General features: G+C 63.7%; 3 protein-coding genes across 7 annotated transcripts; 1 reads left to right on the top strand and 2 right to left on the bottom strand.

Annotated features, from left to right (window-relative positions):
- The first annotated feature begins 1,146 nt into the window (after positions 1–1,146).
- Positions 1,147–11,257, top strand: THEM6 (thioesterase superfamily member 6). Of its 5 annotated transcripts, XR_008390761.1 has the most exons (5): positions 1,147–2,789; positions 4,716–4,904; positions 5,889–6,107; positions 6,423–6,469; positions 8,492–11,257. XR_008390761.1 is itself a non-coding variant. In XM_037166645.2 (3 exons), exons 1-2 carry the CDS (start codon positions 2,277–2,279, stop codon positions 4,827–4,829), a joined length of 627 nt encoding a protein of 208 aa, XP_037022540.1. In that variant the 5' UTR covers positions 1,147–2,276; the 3' UTR covers positions 4,830–4,863; positions 5,889–7,441. The 5 variants fall into 5 exon arrangements, 2 of the variants coding, with proteins under 2 accessions (XP_037022540.1, XP_053516862.1); XR_008390760.1 differs by having other exon boundaries at positions 5,889–6,469; XR_005085465.2 differs by lacking the exon at positions 8,492–11,257 and having other exon boundaries at positions 5,889–7,441.
- On the bottom strand, positions 7,438–8,740 carry LOC119064779 (ly6/PLAUR domain-containing protein 2-like). The gene is made up of 3 exons (XM_037166657.2): positions 8,680–8,740; positions 7,912–8,031; positions 7,438–7,680 (listed from the first exon to the last, which is right to left on the bottom strand). Exons 1-3 carry the CDS (start codon positions 8,735–8,737, stop codon positions 7,487–7,489), a joined length of 372 nt encoding a protein of 123 aa, XP_037022552.2. The 5' UTR covers positions 8,738–8,740; the 3' UTR covers positions 7,438–7,486.
- Positions 11,258–12,487: 1,230 nt separating the features above from the next.
- On the bottom strand, positions 12,488–15,069 carry LOC119064780 (ly-6/neurotoxin-like protein 1). Its single transcript, XM_037166658.2, has 4 exons — positions 14,931–15,069; positions 13,822–14,008; positions 13,503–13,604; positions 12,488–13,317 (listed from the first exon to the last, which is right to left on the bottom strand). The coding sequence occupies exons 2-4, from the start codon at positions 13,871–13,873 to the stop codon at positions 13,121–13,123; spliced, it is 351 nt and encodes a 116-aa protein (XP_037022553.1). The 5' UTR covers positions 13,874–14,008; positions 14,931–15,069; the 3' UTR covers positions 12,488–13,120.
- Positions 15,070–18,192: the final 3,123 nt, after the last annotated feature.

Genomic DNA, 18,192 nt, shown 5'->3' with positions numbered 1-18,192 from the left:
CTGCAAATGTTAATCACTACCTCAAATGAAAATATAAAAACCTGCTTGTACTTGCAATAAACGGAACAGAGCTTCACTGTCCTTTGAGGCGTGTTGTCGTCTGTTACCCAGCGCAGACGCCTACCCTCACCTGTGGGACCCCTTGACCCACTGGGGCCGGACCGCCGCAGCGCACCCCGTTTGGGAACCGATGCTCAGCAGTCCCACTGCACAGCAGGGTGGCCCGATGGACGCACACCCCTGGGCAGTAAGGGCAGGGGGGCATTCCAGGCCAGGGGCTGCGCAGATAAAGGGTCTGGGGGAGGCAGCATCTCTGACCTTCTTGCCCCTCCTCCTTGACTCGCCCCTGAAAACAGGCCTGGGGTGTGTTGGGGGCCATGAGGAGGTTGCTGCCAGGCTGAGTGAGCCCTGGGGAAAATGGGCTGCACTGACCAGCTGCCCTGGGCAGTGTGGGGAGGCCAAGGGGCAGGTGGTCCCTCCTGGTTCGGGCAGCTCCTGCCTTCTCACCTTGAACCCTGGATCCAGGTGACACAGAAGTGTCAGCTGGCGGTGTGAGCTGGGGTGAGTGATGATCTGAGCACCAGCACAGCCCCCGCCTGCGGTGCCCTCTCTGCAGCCTACACCTCAGTTCATGCCTCCTGCAGTCTGTGAGGAGACCAGCCACCCCACCGCACACCGCGAACCCCAGGGTGGCAGCGCTGCTCTGCTCGAGGGGGACTCCCTTAACTGCAAGACTCAAGGGGTGGCTGGGTCTCAACGTAGCGGTCTCCCCTCCCTGGCCGCTCCGAATGGCTAGCAGTAGAGCTGGGCCTGTCCTGGAGTGGCTGAGGGTGGGAGGAGCGGTCCCCGCCTCCAGGAAGCGGAAACAAGGACAAAGGAAGTGGAGGGTGCAGCCTGGCCGGCAGCTGGAGGTTGAAATCTGCCCGGTCCTCTGGCACCTGCTGACCGTGGAACTGACCAAGTTGGCCGTGGAGCCTCCCTCTTGCCAGGCAGAGCCTTGGAAAGCTGCCCAGAGGCTCACGCTGCCCACCTGTGACCGTGAAGCTTGTCTTCCTCGCCCTGCTGCCCACTGGCTCAGCCCCACAGCAGGGTGAGACCCCAGCCGGCCACAGAGCAGGGCCGGAGGAGCAAGAATGGGGGTGAGGCACTGGAGGGAGGCCAGCATAGGGCTGTGGGGTGGCGCTGCCCAGGAAAGCTGCCCCTTCGAGATGGAGGCTAAGACCCTACCACGGAGCACAGGCCCTGTGTGGGTGGACTAGAGCCCACCTAACCTCCCCTCCCTGCTCCAGGACTCCAGCACCCTGCCAGGCCACTGGCAAACACTGTGACTCGAGAACCCTGGGGGCCAGCCAGCTGGCCTGGCTGCGCTGGGCTTGCCCTCCCCTGCTTGCAGAGAAAAGGGACAGGCGGCAGACCGTGTGCCACAGTCCATTGGGCTGAGGCCCAAGTGCAGGACACCTGTGAATCCATTGCTGAGTCATTTGCATTCGCTGCCTCCCCTCCCCACACCCCAGACGTTCCTTGCTGCTGTTTGTAAAGGGGCAGTGGGTGGGAGTGCTTGGGAATAAGCTCTGGATGGCCAGGATCTTCGGGGGTGGGGATGGATGTGAGCGGAGAGAAGTAATGAGGCTCCTGGCTGGGACTGAAAAGGTGATTGGGGTCAGACTGTGAGCCGTCCTAAATCCGCGGCATGCACTTGTCGCCATGTGGAAGTGGAGAGTCCCGGGATGGTCGCGAGCAGAGGAAGGGTCATTTCCAGTAGAGTCTCCAATGAGCCTCCCTGGAAGCTGGCTGTGATCATTTCTCTTGCAAAGTCCGGCAGAAAGGACTGGATGCGTGCTGGGCCCTTTGACTGTGCTCGGATCAGGGGTGGAATCTCTGGGGCCAGTCGTAGTCTCCGAGGGCTTGGAGAGGCTCCCAGCTTGGGCTGCTGGCGCGGGAGAGACCCTGCGGCGACCTCGGGCCCTACGTCGCCTGCAACGCGGAGCGCGACCGCCAGATGCTGCTGTGGCGCCCCGCGCGCAGCCCAGCGCTCAGCCCGCCTCTGGAAGGCGCCTGCAGCGGGTCGGAACCGACCACAGAGGCCATGGGGGAGCCCGCGGCGGGGGGCGGGGCTGAGGCCTACAATACTGGCGGCCTCAGGCGCGTTCTCCCCTCAGTCGGCTACCTGAAGTGGTTCGGTCCGGCCGTGCTGCGCTCGCCGGTTCCGGGGCCGGCGGGCGCGGGCAGCAGCGGACCGCGCACCGGCAAGCACCGGTGTCTCGGGCTCCGTCGCGATGCTGGGGCTGCTCGTGCCGTTGCTGGGCCTAGCGCTCGCCTACTTCGCGCTGCTGGACGGGTGGTACCTGGTGCGTCTACCGTGCGCTGTCCTGTATGCTCGCCTGCTGCAGCCGCGCGTCCGCGACCTGCTGGCAGAGCAGCGCTATGCGGGCCGCGTTCTACCCTCGGACTTGGACCTGCTACTGCACATGAACAACGCGCGCTACTTGCGGGAGGCTGATGTGGCGCGTACTGTGCACCTAGTCCGCTGCGGCGTGCTCGAGGCGCTGCGCGCGCTCGGGGGGCGCACAGTGCTGGCTGCTTCGTGTGCGCGCTACCGCCGCTCCCTGCGCTTGCTGGAGCCCTTCGAGGTGCGCACCCGCCTGCTGGGGTGGGATGACCGCGCCTTCTACCTGGAGGCGCGCTTCATCAGCCTGCGTGATGGCTTCGTGTGCGCCCTGCTGCGCTCCCGCCAGCACGTGCTGGGCACCTCCCCGGAACGTATTGTACTGCACCTGTGCAAACGCAAGGTGAGATACCCGACTCCCTGTGCACACCCTGCAGGGCCCTGAGGGCTCCTAGGCCATTCCCCCTCTCCTGGTGAAGGTCCAATCCCTTGGGGTGTCCCTGCCTTTCTGCATACTCTTCCAGCCCTTTCCTCTGGGCCCAGGGCCTCCTTTGTGGATGCCGTTGTTCCTGGGGGCTCCTAGGGTTCCCGAATCAACTATTTGTAACTGATCTGTGCTTGCTCCCCTCCTACCACTTCTTAACCCAGCCCCTCAAGGCTCCATGCTAATTCAACACCTTTTCCAGAGTAGGGAAGCCCAGAACAGCCCTCTCCCGACAGATTGAGTGCTGTGTGTCTTGGACTGTGGAACCACCTGCTCTGGTCCTTGGTTCTGAACCCAGTGTGTGTGTGTGTGGGGGGGGGGTGCCAGTGAGAGGAAGTGGCTGGGAGTTCTGAAGAGACTGAGACCCCCTTTCACACAGCTTAGAGCTGACAGGCTGGGTCACTGTCACCTGGATTTGGCATTGGGGGGAGGGAGACTGAGCCCTGGAGAGCTGTAGGCCCTTCTGCTTTTTCTACCTGGAGACAGAAGCCGACGTGTTCCCTCCCCAGGGCCTGCTCCTCCCAGCACAGCACAGCGGCTGTGGCAGCTCGGAGTCAGGCCCTGGGGACAGCCCAGGGCCACCGAAGCTGTGATCACAAGGGCAGGCTCCTGCTGCAGGCACTTTCTGAAAACTCTCTCGGAGCCTCTGTCCAAGCTGGGGCCTGTCCTGACTGCTGGGTGCCCTCAGGCAGGATGGATGCTGCCTTCTCTGGGCAGAGGAGGGACGCAGACTCCCCTCATCTGGGGGAGGCCCACCCTTCCCACCTCAGAGGAGAGGACAGGCTCAGAGAGGGATGGAGCCACTCAAGGCCACACACGGGCCACCACATGGTCTCCAGGGTATTTGATTTCTGGTGAGCCTGGGACACAACCAAAGGAGACAGAGATGCTCTGTGTCCCTTCATGTGCCAGGAGACTGGGAGGGAGTGGCCATGGAGGCTGTAAGTCGATGGGCTGAGAGCGGAGAGGAGAGGCAGCTTTCCTGCATGGTGGCAGGGGTGGGGGGCTGCGGTGCAGTCAGGAGGGCTGCAGGGTCCCTTGGGCTGATGGGTGAGATCCATGTGAGCGGTGAGGAGGCCAATAGCACAGCATGGCAGGGATGCCTCGGACACCCAGCCAGGGACAGGAGGGCCAAGGGGTGGACAGGAGTTGCCCGATTTCTACCCATAGCCCCAGGGAGTCCCATGTGGAGACTCAGGCTCAGTGTGGGGCAGGCTGCGCCCAGTGCCCAGGGTTCCTGCCTGCTGAAAGGCTGGCGTGGCCTTGCAGGGGGCAGCCGGGCTGGGTGGGGAGTGCTCCCGAGAGCCAGGCTGGAGCAGAGCCGGAGCCCAGACTTGCCCTGTATGCAGGGAGGCAGGGGCAGCATCTTCGAGCCCCTCCGTCCAGCCTCCTGGATGCTCTGAGATGGGCAGGCATTTCCCTGGAGGGCTGTTGCCTCATCCCTGACACCACCCCTCTGCCCTGGCCCTGAACCTCACCTGACCCCCCATCACACAACTACAGCCAGGCCCTCCCCCACCCCCGGCCCCCACTCTGTCTAGCTCCAAAGTCTCTGGCCCCTCTGTGCTCCCTGGCTTGTCACTCTCTCCAGCCAGAAGGCCTCAGGGGGTGCTCTCTGAGTTCTGGGGACACGTGGGGGGCTCCAGCATGGATTGTGGGGGACATGGGCCTGATAGAGGAAAGCTGGGATGAGGGCAGTTTAAACACTGAAGGCCCATGCGGATGGGGGTGCCTGGGAGGGGGGCGTCTGGGGACAGGCGCAGAGGTAGGAAGGCAGCAGCCTGGCCACGCCCCTGCTCGTTGCCATGGCAGCCGGCAGCAGCCTGGCCTTCCTCCCTGCTGCAGGTGGAGCCTCCGGAGCTGCCGAAAGACCTGCAGCACTGGATCGCCTACAATGAGGCCAGCAGCCAGCAGCTCCGGGCAGAGAGTGGGCTCGGCGACGCTGTGAAGCACCAGTGACCTCCACCCCACCCCCAGCCTGTGCCTGGGCCAGGTGCCTGCTCATCCCTGCCCACCAGGGGGCAGAAAGTGCAGGTTGGGCTGGACAGGCTCTCTCTCCCAGCTGAAGTAGCCTTGTGACCACCTAGCCCCCTTTCCCCGCTCAGTCCCCTGCCCCTCCCCCATTAGTGACCCCCTCTGCGACCCATCCCACGCTGAGAATGGGATGGGGCAGCTTAGGCACCCTGACCCATCTCTGCCCTCTGGATGAGATGAGGTGGGAGGCCCGAGGCCCATGGCAGGCAGGCCGTGGAGGTGGTCGGGGAGCCAGGCTCTCAGGAGCCCAAGCCCAGAGACTACTTGGAGCTCAGAGACCGTCCGGGTGCCCTGAGCACCCGCAGCTCATGGCACTTCCTCTGGCCGCGGGCGGGGGCGGGGCAGGGTCCGTAGGATAGGTCAGAGGCCTGGGAGGCTGACTGAAGGGTGCTTAGGGGGACCCCGGGCCTGCAGCTGGGGCCAGAGGGCACTGGGCTGCTGTGGGGGTGGTGAGCCTCCTGTAACTGCAGGGTGACCGGGATGCAGGTCGGGACCTGCCACTCAGGAGAGAGCAGAGCAGGGCGTGGGATTCTGCCTGGGTGCCCTTGGCACCCTACCCTCTGTCTGCACACCCACAGGGCTGTGCTGCGCGCCCCTGCTCGGGCCCTGCCCTCTCTGACCCTCCTGCTGGGCTGCCCTTGCCTCACTGCTGCTGATCTGCGGCGGGGGGGGGGGGGGGGGGGTGCTGCCTCTCTAGATGGTCTGGGCCTGGGAAGGGGTCTTCTTGGCCTTGTTCCAGTGGCCCACCCTGGCAGCTGCTCTCAGGGCTGGGACACTGGCCAAGGCCACCCAGTCCAGCCTGGGACTTCACCTGTCAGCCGGGAACAAGGAGGCCTGGGAAGAGGCAGGAACTGGCCAAGAGCCTCCAAGGCACGGAGCAGGGAAGCCCGGGCTCTACCTCACGGCCGCGGCTCCCCGGGCGGGCTGGCGACATGGGCCAGACCCCGGGTGTGCAACCGCTGCTCCCAAAACTGCCTCCTGCAGCCTCGTCCAGGAAGCCCGCTGCCGCTAGAGCCCGGAGCACTGCGGCGCCTGCCTCCATGCCTGCCTCCCCGCTGCCTGCCGCACAGCCGCCACTGGGGAGCCTCACTCTCCGTTTCATGTGCAGAAAGCCCACGATTAAAGGGCCCGAACCGTGAGCGTACGGGGGTGTCCTCATTCTGAAGCCCTGACCCCACAGTGACTCGGCGGACACTCACTGGGGTGTGTTCTGCTGTGGGGTGCTCGCTGTCCAGGCTTGGGGGCTCCTGTGAACCCAGGGGCCACTGGCAAGGCAGGGCTTGTCCCCATTGCCCGGAATGCTGGACTAAAGCCAGGAAGGTGTTGCCCCAGCCCCCCTCCAGCTGCTGGCCTTCGTGTCCCCAGCTCCAGGGCCTTGCAGTCCCATCTGGGGACACCTGGGCCAGGTTTCCAGTGTGTTCCCAGGGTCAGGTCCTTGGGTCCCAGGGGGCTTGGGAGGTCATCCCCCAGCTCCTGGTGGGGGTGGAGGACCTGATGAGTAGGAGGGCTGCTCCGCAGGCCCCTGGCAGAGGACCGGGAAGTGGGACCCGCAGGACATGAAGCAGGTGAGTGGTGGGGGTGTGGGCAGTGTCCCTGCTCCAACCCCCTCCCCGGGCTCCACAGACCCGGGTGGGGCAGGCAGCTGGAGACGGAGTGGCAGCAGGCATTCGGCCGTGGAGCAGCACCCTGGCCGGTGGCAGTGTGCTGCAGAGGCTGCCTACCTCCCCGGCGATCTGAGCAGCGTCCCGACCTTGTGGGCTGGGGCCGGCTGCCTGGGACTGAGGGAGGGTTCGCACCAGGGGCGGTGGGAGTGGGCAGCAGCCAGGAGGGGGTGCACAGCCGCCTCTGTGCACTCAAGTGCCAAGTCCAATCCAGACTCAGGCCCAGACTGTACTCTGGGGACAAGGGGCCCGTGGGGCAGGTGATGGGGAAGATGGTCTGGAGGGGGTGCTGGCCCAAGTCCAAGGTGAATTGAAGGTCCCCTCTGCACTGGAACCTGGGTTTCCCTGGACACCTAAGGAGTGGGTGGCAGGTGCTCAGGGACTCCCTCCGCCAGCCGCCTCCTCTCTGCTCCTTCTGTTACGTGACGCAGGGGACCCGGCCCCTGACTGCACGGAGGGGCTGGCAGTGGGGGTGCTTCGTGGAGCTGTCCAGGGTCCTGGGCCACTTCTGCCAGTCTAGACCGCCCTCCCGCCTGGCCCGGTGTGCCCCCTCTACCCACCCAGTCTCTCCCCCATCCGTGGCCCTGCCCCAATGCCCCACCTCCGAGAAGCCACCCCTGCCTGTGGAGACCCACTTCCCAGTCAGGCCTCCGCAGCCCCAGAGGGCAGAGCCCCACCTGGTCTGTGTGCCTGTCCCAGGTTCAGTGACCGTCCTCACTGCCTCGAGGAGGCAGGTGGGGACAGTGGTGCAGGTTGGGAGAGACAGCTGAGGGGGCCGGGCAGGGGGGACACAGGCAAACGGCTCCCGAGACGCAGGTGGAGACCCACCCCAGCAGGAGGCCCCAGCACAGAAAGGAGAGCCAGGAGCCGGGTGCAGGTGGGCGGGGCTTCTTCAAGACACTGGGGGGGGGGCGGGCGGCTCTAGAGTCGCAGGCTCAGGAGGGTGGAGAGGGCGAGGACCAGGCCAGCCAGGCCGCCCAGGGCGGGCGCCCCATTGCACAGCTCGGTGTTACAGCACAACACAGGCCGCGTCAGGCCGATGCCGTCCACGTCCGAGGGCACGCACTTGCTGGCGCAGGACTTGGTCACGGTGGAGTCCCCCAGGAAGGGGTACACTGTGGGCATGGAGCGCTGGCCTCAGTGCCTCTGCGGGACCCACTGTGGGGTCACCACCCATCCCAGTTGCTCTGTGACCCAGCCCCTTTCGTTCCCCCAACACCAGCTGAATGCCTACTATGCACCAAGCACACAGGCAACCAGCACAGGGATTCCTCACAGGAGAGGGTGGAGGACAGCACACCGTGGTGACCCCTGGGGGCAGCCCTGCCCGCCCGGTGCCCACTGACCCAGCTCCAGGGAGTAGAGTGTCGTCTTGCACACGGTCTCGTTGGCACTGCAGGTGGTGATGGTGACACAGCTGGCCACCCCTGTGGGCTCTGGGCAGCTGTAGCACTGCAGGGCCACCGCTGGGTGGGAGGGGACAGGAGCCAGTCAGGTGGGCCCCACCCCTCCCAAGCCCTCTGTCCTAGAGGCCCAGGTTTGAGGGGGCAACAGTGCCTAGGTGCCCGCCAGATGAAACCGTGGATGTCCCAGGGCGGAGAGTCCCCAAGGTGGGGACAGAGCAGCTTTGAAAGTGTCAGGGGCGGGCGGCAGGCCGGGCACCTGCAGGGCCTGTCCTAACAAGGGCGGGGACCCAGCCAGCAGGCCACCGCTGCAGTGCCCCACCCCCACAGGGCACCCAACTCGCCCAAGCAGCCTACCCACGCAGTGAGGCCCCTCCACCCCCGGCCCCCCCACCCACTGCTGTTGCTGGGTCTGGGGCCCAGCTCCCTGTGTGGTTGGCGAGGGGCCCTGAAGGGCTGGGGTGTCTCCCAGCTGTTCTCAGGCCTTCGCCCTGCACATGTCAGCATCTGCTTCCCTCCGCAGGCCCCCTGCCACCCCGAGCCCCAGCAACTCCTGGCGGCACCAGCCCTGCACCATGGCCCTCGGGCACAGCCCCAGCCTGCCCCCAGGCCCCTCCGTGCTTCCCCACCCCTCCCACTCTCCCCTCCCCCTGCCGGGTGGACCCCACACTTCTCGGCCCCCTGGTCCCGCGGCCGTCCCCCGCCTCTCACCAAGATCACTGCAGGAAGCCAGCAGCAGCACCAGCAGCACGAGCCGTGTGCCCCACATGGTCCCGTCCCTGCACCACCACTCCGTGCCCATCCTTGGCCTGCCCGACGGGTAGTGGACACCCAGCACAGCGACCAGACTCTCAGCCAAGCGGATTATCGCGGTCTGGTTTCCCGTGGGTGGCAGGGCTCTGGAGAGCCTCCCCCACCCCCGCCCACTGGGCCCCTCCCGCCTCCACCTGGACGTCCCACTTCTCTCTGGGACTTCTCCACCCCCTTCCCATTCCTCCCCTCCCTGCCCCTCTCGTGACCCCCCTCTTAGCGTCTGGGAGTGCTCGTTCCCTCAGACACTTCCCCTAGGGCCCTTCACCTTCCTCCCCACACCCTACACAGCCAGTGCCTGGAAGCCCAGCCCCGGCTGCCTGGGAGAGTGGCAGGGGTGGGGGGCTTTTCCACCCCAACTCCTTCCTTGGGTCCCCACTTCTACTTCCAGGGCAGATCCCTGGTCCCATGGCTCTGGGTCCAAGTTCCCCCAGGGGCCAGCCCACCGCCCCCTCTGGTGGTTGAAGGGGCAGTTTCCAGTGAGGGGGCAGGTGGCTGCCTGAGTGACCGGCACTCAGAGGCTTAAGGAGACAAAGGAAAAGCGCTGGGTCAATAGAAGGCCCAGGAGGGGTGGGGAGGCACCAGGGGCCACTCGGGGACGCTAATCCTGTCAGCCTTGATCTCTGATGGGGCCGCCCCTCACACAGGGCTCGGCCGGCCGCTGCAGGTGCAGAAGTTGCTGGGGAGGCCTCTGGCCTCCAACAGGAGAGAGTGAATCTGAGTCCAGAGTCAGGTGTGGTTCCAGCCACTGCTTCTCCACCCCCCTAGGGGGCCTGCACCACATTGTCCCCAAACTGTGTCTGCCTGGGACCCTGTCCCACCCGGCTTTGAGCCCCACAGACGCTGGAGCAAGCCCAGGGGTGGGGTTTCGAGTGCAGCCTGGGGCCCAAGCGGAGTGGTCAAGGCCATGGTCTCCCTGGGCTAGGCCCACTCACCCAGGGCACTCAGAGACGGGGCCCCACGGCACCCTGTGAAGCTGCAGAACCCTGTCTCTCCAGGGACCCCCCAGGGCTTCCCTGGGGCTCAGGGATCAGCTTATTTGAGATCCGCTCTTCACCCAAGACTGGGAGGGCCCGAACCTCGTGGGCACTGGTGGGGCACCTAGGCTCTCCCGCTCCACAGCCTGGGGGTCCTGGAGACCCCCGCACCATGGTGCGGGGCTGAGGCTCCAGGCAGCTGCTGTCAGGTCACTGAGGGTGCTGGGTGACCAGGGGGCGGCCGGCCTGCCCGATTTTACACTTCCGCTTACTGGCTGCGGTCGGGCACGGATGCAGGTGAGCTGACTGGATTAGACAGCGGCCACACACGCCCTAGGTTCCTCCTCCAGGCGGCCCACTCCTTTGGACTCCTTTGTCACGGCTCAGCCCTGCCCAGCCCAGGCTCGCAGGGCCCCTCCCGTGCTTCCCACCCAGAGCACGCCCCTGAGCTGACCCTTTCTGCAAAGTTCAGTGGTCTACTTGGGGGTGGGGGGGTGATGTGACCCAGCCAGGGCCCGGGCTGGCCCTGTCTAGGGGTTACCTGTGTGCTGAGAGTCCCCCACCCCACCTTCCCTCGCCTGCTCCACAGTGTTTGGGCTCGGTGTTCAGCTGGCAACCGGGGCCAGGTCTCCATGGGTGAGTGACCAGGGTCAGGGCTCCTAGGCGTCGACGTAAAAGACATTGGATCCTGTGCAGAATTTTCAGTGATTTTATTTGAGCAAAACTGACCACAATGGCCGGAAAGTAACATCTAAATGGACTGAGCAATGCTGTGGAGAATGGTGGCTTTGCACCTCATTTTCTACATTTTCTGTTCTTTTACCACCTTATTTTCTACATCACAGTTAAAGGAGGAGACAAGGGTTACACGAAACCCACTGGTGACAGACACATTAAGGAGAAGGGAGAAAGCAAGGTGGGGGGGCCCTGAGAGTGAGTGAAAGGTGAGACACACAGTTCTTTGATGTAGGTGGATGAAGGGTAGTTAACAGTCAACCGTTAACATGATACGACTGGTGTGGCTCAGTGGGTTGGGCACTGGCCTAGAAAGCAAAAGGTCACCGGTTCAATTCCCAGTCACATGCCTGGGTTGCGGGCCAGGTGCCCTGTTGGGGGCAACCAACTGAGGTTTCTCTCCCTCTTTCTCTCTCCCTTCCCCTATCTCCAAATATAAATAAATAAAACTTTAAATAAGGAGCAGCATAATAACAGCGAGAGGATCTGTGGCCTCAGCCCGGGTGCGGCGGCTGTGCCCGTCCCCAGGGTGTGTTGGGACGGGAGGCAGACAGGTCCTCGGAGGTCAAGATCGAGGCAAAGTCTGCCCCTTGTTAGGGAACCACGCCGGCCAGGGCCGTGACTGCCCGCCGAGAGCTGCCTTCAGTTACTGCATTTTAACTTCAGACCGTCCTGCGTGGTTACTTTTGGTGTCTGAGTGTGGGGGGCTGCCACACAGGCCCCCTGAGCTGCTCGGGTTGTGTGTGGCCCCTTTCTTTCACGCGTGAGTGACTGGTGTCAGGGCTCACAGTGGGACCAGGGTCGGGGTTCGGCCTGCGTTGCTCCATCTTCCCGGCAGGGCCCCCTGCCCAGCCTGCCTGTGGGGAACCCCAAGTAGGCGTGAGGTGCCCAGCCTGCGCCCTGCTCACCGCCCCCTGCTCTGGGGGGCACCGGGCAGAACGCGTCTTATTCCCCTGTTTGCGGGAGTGAAGGCCTCCCTCTGAAGGCAGCTGCGGAACCGGTTCCCTCCCAGTTAGACTGCGAGCCCCAGTGGACTAGCCAGCGTTTTGGAGGCTCACGGTTGGTGCTGAAATCGTGCTCCCTGGAGGGCCCGGTCTGCACACGCGTCACCACCAGGGGGAGCAGGCGTGCTGGGAGGGCCGAGGCTCCCCCAGCGCTGCGGGGCCCCTGTTCTGGTCCTCAGGACTTCTGCCCGCGCCCCCTTCCCCTGCCCTCCACCCTCCGGTTTCCTGGAGCGAACCGGGGCAAAGACTACCTTGCGGGCAGGAACTTCATGCGAGACCCACCGGCTCTTCAACAGGGGCCACCCACCACTCAGAACCCTAAACCGCTTGATCAGGGTCCTTTCCCAGTCCTCACCGAGCCCCGCAGTGGGAGACCAGCCTTCCACCGGATCTCCAACCTCGGGAGCTCGGACTTTCTCGCTCCAGCTCCGGACGGCCAGCTGACGGCGCCCTTGTTCCGCCGGCATCGTACAGCGAGCCCGCGCGGACGGCGGTCACCGCGAGCGAGGGTGCAGAGGTGCATGCGGGTCAGCGCCCCACCAGCGGGGGCGTGACCCTCCGGGACTCCTCTCCTCTGATAGGCCTGACCCTGCCTGCTGCCAGCCCCCCACCCCCAGGACGCTCACCCGCTACCCGAGGCTCTCTAACCACATCTGCTCTGGGGCGGGGTCGCAGTTCAGCCCCCTCGTCGCTGACTGCGCTCCGCGTGGCTGGGGGGGGGGGCCTGGAAACCAGACCTGGGGTGACCCACACCCTGCTCCCCGCCCTCCCCGCCCAAAATAGCCCGGTGTCAGTTCTCAGGCCCAACAAATACAGTCCTGCAGGCCTGCCCAGCCCCACCTCTGCGTCAGCTGAGCCCCTGGTGGGCGGAGTGGGGCAGCTCCAGGCCTTGGCTAAGTAGGGACACAGCCTCCGGGGCAGGAGGAGCCTGGCGGGCGGAAGGCCCCGCCCCCTAGGGGTTAGGGAACTCAAAGCGCAGCCTGGGTGCTCAGCTCCAGCAGGAGACCTGGTTGTCCACATGGTTTTATTTACTTACAAGTAAAGGAGATACCCTTCGTGCCCAAAGCCGGGCTCCCTGAGGAAGGGTAGCCACGGCCTGGCCGCTCTGCCTGGGCAATGACGCGGGGATTTCTTCTGTGCGTGGGCTGCACTGCAGGGCTGCGGGTGGCAGGGAGCTGCTCGGCAAAGCGCTGGGCTGCGTCCACACTGGGCAGGAGCAGCATTCGGAACCCCCAGAGCTCGAGACCCTCGTCCTACGTGACTCCGCGTCCAGCACTCCTGCCTGGGGCCACTGGTGGACAAAGGCCTCCTCCACCTGGCCCTGACGTCACGGCTGCTCCCAGGGCTCCCCGGGAGGTGGGCACATCTCCCTGCGGGGCGGGGCAGAGGAGGACCAAACTCTCCCACCAAGGCCAGCTGCCTGCGTCCACGTCAGCCTTTGGAAATGGCAAGGTCGCCGCCTGGGACGGAGGCCCCTTGGTGGTTCAGAGAGGTCAAGGGTCCTCTTATGGACAGTCCTGGCTGTGGCTGAGGGTGGGCAGGGTGGGCAGGGTGAGAGGATAGGGATGTGCCTCTCAGAGCTTTGTCCTCAAGTGGGTCCTAGGGGGAATGAGGGCAGGCAGGACTTCAGAGCAGGCCCCAGAAGATGGCCAGGAGTATGGGGGCCAGGGCCAGGGTCCCTGGGGCGGCCAGGCCAGCCCCATTGCAGAGGTCGTACTGGCAGCAGGCGGTGGTGGAGGCGTGCTTGGAGTAGCCGTCATACACAGTCTCGAAGCAGCTGGTCACGCAGGACTTGCTCACCTTCAGCCTGGTCGGTGTGTAGTCTGCAGAGAGCAGGGGCTGGCTAGGACCGAGAGGGGCCCCACTGGGCCCCAGGCTGGTCCAACCCCAGCACGCAGGGCCACTAAGGGCAGCTCCCCCTCAGCCAGGGGCTCCCAGAAGGGATTCTGGGGCAGGTGGGAGCCCCCCTCGGCCTCCCCAGGCCCGTGAGGCCATCCCATCAACTCACAGGTGCGTGTGGTCATGCAGTATCTGACCATGGCCGGGCAGCGCATGGGGTTGAAGCAGTTCTCCCCGTTGTAGGTGCACACGTGGCACTCCAGAGCCTGGGCTGGGTGTCCGGGAGGGGGTGAGGGGGGCACAGGGGTCTCAGGACAGGGAGAGGCCTGTCCTGAGACCTGTGGGACCCCCTGGTCCCATCGCCTTCCGCAGGGCAGAGGAACGGAAGGAGAGTTGGCCAATGGGAATTCTGGCCTCCTCCCCACTATCACCCGCCTGCCCACAAACGCCATCTGTTCCTCCCTCCCTGCCTCCTCCCTCCATCTCACCCAGAGGTAGGCCCGCCAGGGCCACCAGGACTAGGGCGAGCAGGGGCGCCATGGCTGGAGGCCAGAGAGCACAGTGGGTGTAGGGAGTGGGCAGCAGCTGGTCCTTGCTTCAACGCAGGTGAGGCTGGGGCGGGGCACAGACCACCTGCCCTCCAGGAGCCCCTGGTCTCCTGGTGGCACTGCAGCCCTGCACAGAGGGAGACAGGAGAGGGGCCTGGGCCAGGGTGCCAGCAGACAAAGGAGCCACCCACTCTGCGGGGGCACCAGGGGAGGCATCCTGGGGGAGGAGTCTCGAGAAGAGAGGGGAGCGGGAGTGGGGACGGGCAATCAGAGAACCCCATGCCTGCAGCGCAGGGGAGTGGTGCAGACTGCAGGGGCAGGCAGGGCAAGGGGAAGCTGGAGGGGCCCTGGTGCCAGGCCAAAATCCACATTTTTACACAGTGCCTATTCATGCGGGGGTCCCACGGGAGCCTGCACAAAGCCCACTCCCACCCAGGGCCCAAGGGTGGGTTTTTCCTCAGTGCTCCCCCGTCTCCTTTGCTCCGGAGCTGCCCCTACATGGGGCCCCCACTTCCTGCTATTTATGGGGCCCAACAGGGGTCCCCTCTTCCAGAAGACCTCCAGAGCCCTGTGCTGGCTCTCAGGCCTGAGAACCGGCCACTGCGGGAGCTTCCGGCGGCCATGAGTTACATCCAGCCTGCGGGATGCATTTTGAAAGCATTCCGGGAAGGCACTTGGCAGGACAGCAGGATGAGCCGCCCAGTCCGGGTGTGCTGCGGGGGACGGAGCAGCTGTCCCCCTTCTGGGTCGCGGGGGAGGCGGTCTGCACTACCACTCCCCGCCCTCCGCCGGGTATTCCGGCCCCAGGTCCCAGACCCGGGGAGTCAATCCGACTCCCGTTCCCGAGAACAGCTCCAGCTTCCACGACCCATTTCCCGGGTGTCCACTCGGGACGCCTAAGGCCCGAGTAAGGCCCCGCCTGCACTCCGGGCTTCCAGCCCCCTCCCGCGGACCCCGCCCCGAAGACTGAGGTGCCAAGCTGGTGGGTGTCCGAGTGACCTCCACCGTGACCTTCAGTGCGCGGAGGTCCCGCTGCGCCCGGGACTCACCCGCGGCCGCTTGCCGGCCCCTCCGTGGGTGTGACAGCGCGGGCGTCGGTACGCCCGGGAGCAGTCCGCTCCGGCCCTCGCCGGACCCCGCGCCGCAGCAGCGGGCCTGCCGCGCGTGAGCCCGCACAGGCCCCGCCCCGGGCCCGCCCCGCTGCCGGGCCCGCCCCCGGACCGCGCCCGGACTCGGCTCAGAACTTCCTTCGGCCGCGCCCTCGCCCCGCCCCCAGCCCCGCCCCGCCCCTTGCGGGCTTCTGTCCCCGGCGGGACGCGGACCCCAGCCCTGGCGTCCGGACGCGGTGACGTCGCGGACAGCCAACCCCTGCCAGGCGAGTACGCGGCGCCGCAGGGACACCCACTCGACCCTCGGGCGCACTGGCAGCGCCCTGACGCGTCCCGGGCCATTTCCAGGGGGTCTGGCCCCGCCCTGTGCTTGCCTCTGTGCCGCCGCGGGCGCCTCGCCCACTCACCCACGCCGCGGAGCTGAGTGGGCCCCACGCCCACCAGCCGCCCCGCGCGTCATCCCTCCATCCCGGCTCCCCGCGCCGTGGCGGGGTGGGGCGGTGACTGCGGCAGCAGGCTCCGCAGAGAGACTTCCCCGCCCCCACTGCGCCCTGCTGACCTGCTGTGCGACCTCGGCAAGTCACCCAGCATCCCTGGGCCTCAGTCCCCAATCCTGCTCCGCGCTGACAAAGCGCCGAAGCCAGGTTTGGACCCCTCCCACCACGGCAATATCCATATCAAATAATTTTTTACATAGCTGCACTAACAGTTTGTTCTGTTTCAGGCAAAATTTAAGATTTTCACAGGCCCTAAAATCTCCTCTTTATTTATTTCTATATTTTTTAAGATTTTATTTATTTATTTTTAGAGAGAACGGAAGGGAGGGAGAAAGAGGAAGAGAAACATCAGTGAGCGGTTGCCTCTCATGCGCCCCCTACTGGGGACCTGGCCCACAACCCAGGCGTGAGCCATGACTGGGAATCGAACCTTCAGTCCTTTGGTTCAATCCACTGAATCACACCGGCCAGAGCATACTTTCTCTCGTTTTAATATGAGAAATAAAATACAGACCTTGGCCGGTAGCTCAGTTGGTTAGAGCATCGTCCTGATACACCAAAGTTGCAGGTGTCTCTCTCCCTTCCTCTCTCTCTAGAGAAAAAAATCAAAATAAATCAATAAAAAATTAATAAAAATTTACAGTCCTTTCAAAGAAAACAAGGACCCTAAAATTTCTTTTTTTTTTTTTCCTTTGGAAGAGATGTACCATTTGGAGGCCCCAGGCACGGAGCCTTCAGAGCTGAGTAAGCAATCTCTCGGGACAGGCGGGGGTCCCTGTTCGCCAAGGGTCCCCGAGAGGCCAGGGTCCCGGCTGTCAATGCAGTCGGCACCACGACCCACAGGTTCCCCGCCATTCTCCCCCTTGTACAATAAGCTCACACTGAACGGGGCACCAAACAAGCACGCAGGTCAAGCAAGACCAGAGCATGCCCACGGCTTCGGCGTTGGATCTCGAGGAATCGGTGGGAAGTGGATCGACTGCTCTGCCACCAACGCTAGAAATGTCGAACACCCCCAGGCGACAGCGTTCAGGCCATGCACCCCAGGCGCCCGGGACAGTGACTCTGGAGTTCAGGGAAGCCATGGACGACCGCAGGGGACAGAGGAGACAGACTGGGGGCTTCAGAGAGCTGCCAGTGAGAGAGCTGGGGGCGAGCAGAGCACCCCCAAGTCTCCAGCTGAGTGCCCACTGGTGCTCACTCACCCCTGAGGAACTTGCCCAGCAGTGGGGAGGTGGAGGCAGGTGGTTTCGGAGTTCACATCGGCTCGTGTGAGGGGAGGAGAAAGCTTAAATTAGGGGGGCCATAGGCAGAGCACTCAAGGGGAAACGGCCTCCATCCTGTGGCCAGCTCAGTGCTTTAGACCTCACCGGGTCCCACTGACACGGCTTAAGCCCACCCCCACTGAGATACACGAAATGGTTCACACACCCGATTAAAAAGGAGAGGGTGTCAGGAGGGCTGAAGAGAGAAAGAGCCGAGTGTGTACTGTGTTTAAACTCAGACAAACCACTGCACTCACAAAACACAAATGGGTTACAAGCCAAAGGGCAGAAAAAGATTTCCCTTGCTAACGCCCATTGGAAGAAAGCAGGAGTGACCATGTGAACCTGAAGCAAAGTGGGTTTTTTTAGAGCACGGCCAGGAATGAAGAGGAGCCTTTTCTGACCACAAGGCTCAGCTCTTAGGGGCCATAACCATCCTCAATGTCTACGCACCCAACGGAGCTTCCAGATACACGGAGCCGGCAAAAGTGCTGGGACAGAAAGGAGAAAACTAGAATTCAGGATTTACAGGCAGAGACCGCCACGCTGCTGTCGGGGAGCCCACAGAAGGGCGCACACGGAACGTGAGAAAGGCTAAAGGAGGCGTGAGGACACTAACTCACCTTGACCTGCTCCGTGGGTACCGCCGACCCTGGGGGACGGGGGCGCAGACCACCAGGGCAGTTGAAAATCTGAGTATAGCTCAGGGTCCGCCCTCAGCATTCAAGGATGGCGCGGTCCAAACACGTGTTGTTCAGGGTCACCTGCAAGACCTGGCAGATCCAAAAAAGGAAAGGAATAATATTCTACAGAGAAAAAGGAGGCAGTTGAAAGAGATCGGTTTGCATGAAAGTCCGTGGGAGAAAAGCGCACTTAGCCGGTTTGTCATTGGCTGAGTTGCTGGGCTGTCGGTTTGCTGCAGGGGATGCTGCGGGCTCTCTTCCTGTTGAACCTGTCACTGCGGATTCTTTCCCGCTGACGTTTCCTCTCTCGGGCTGTGATTGACGCGTCTGCCGGAACTGCCGCGCGCGTAGGTGTGAGAACGCCCCCTTCTGGCCCCAGACGACACTTTAGTAAGGTTTCTTTTTTTTTCTTTTTTTAAGAATATTTATTTATTTTTAGAGAGAGGGGGAGAAAGAGAGGGAGAGAAACATCAGTGAGTGATTGCCTGTCACGCGCCCCCAGTGGGGACCTGACCCACAACCCAGGCATGTGCCTTGACAGGAAATCGAACCAGTTACTCTTATGTTCGCAGGCCAGAGCTCAACCCACTGAGCCACACCAGCCAGGGCTAATAAGGTGCCTTTTTGTCATTTTCAGTCTCAACAACTTCTGCAACAAGAACAAAAAAGGCAAATCAAGCCCAAAGTGAGCAAAATAAAGAAAATAAAATAGGGGAAAAATCAATGAAATACAAACAAAAGAGAAGATCATTCAAAC

Source organism: Artibeus jamaicensis, unplaced genomic scaffold, assembly GCF_021234435.1.
Source record: "Artibeus jamaicensis isolate MK-2021 breed Jamaican fruit bat unplaced genomic scaffold, CSHL_Jam_final scaffold_916, whole genome shotgun sequence".
Lineage (NCBI taxonomy): Eukaryota > Metazoa > Chordata > Mammalia > Chiroptera > Phyllostomidae > Artibeus > Artibeus jamaicensis.
This window is presented reverse-complemented; position numbering and strand designations above follow the sequence as displayed.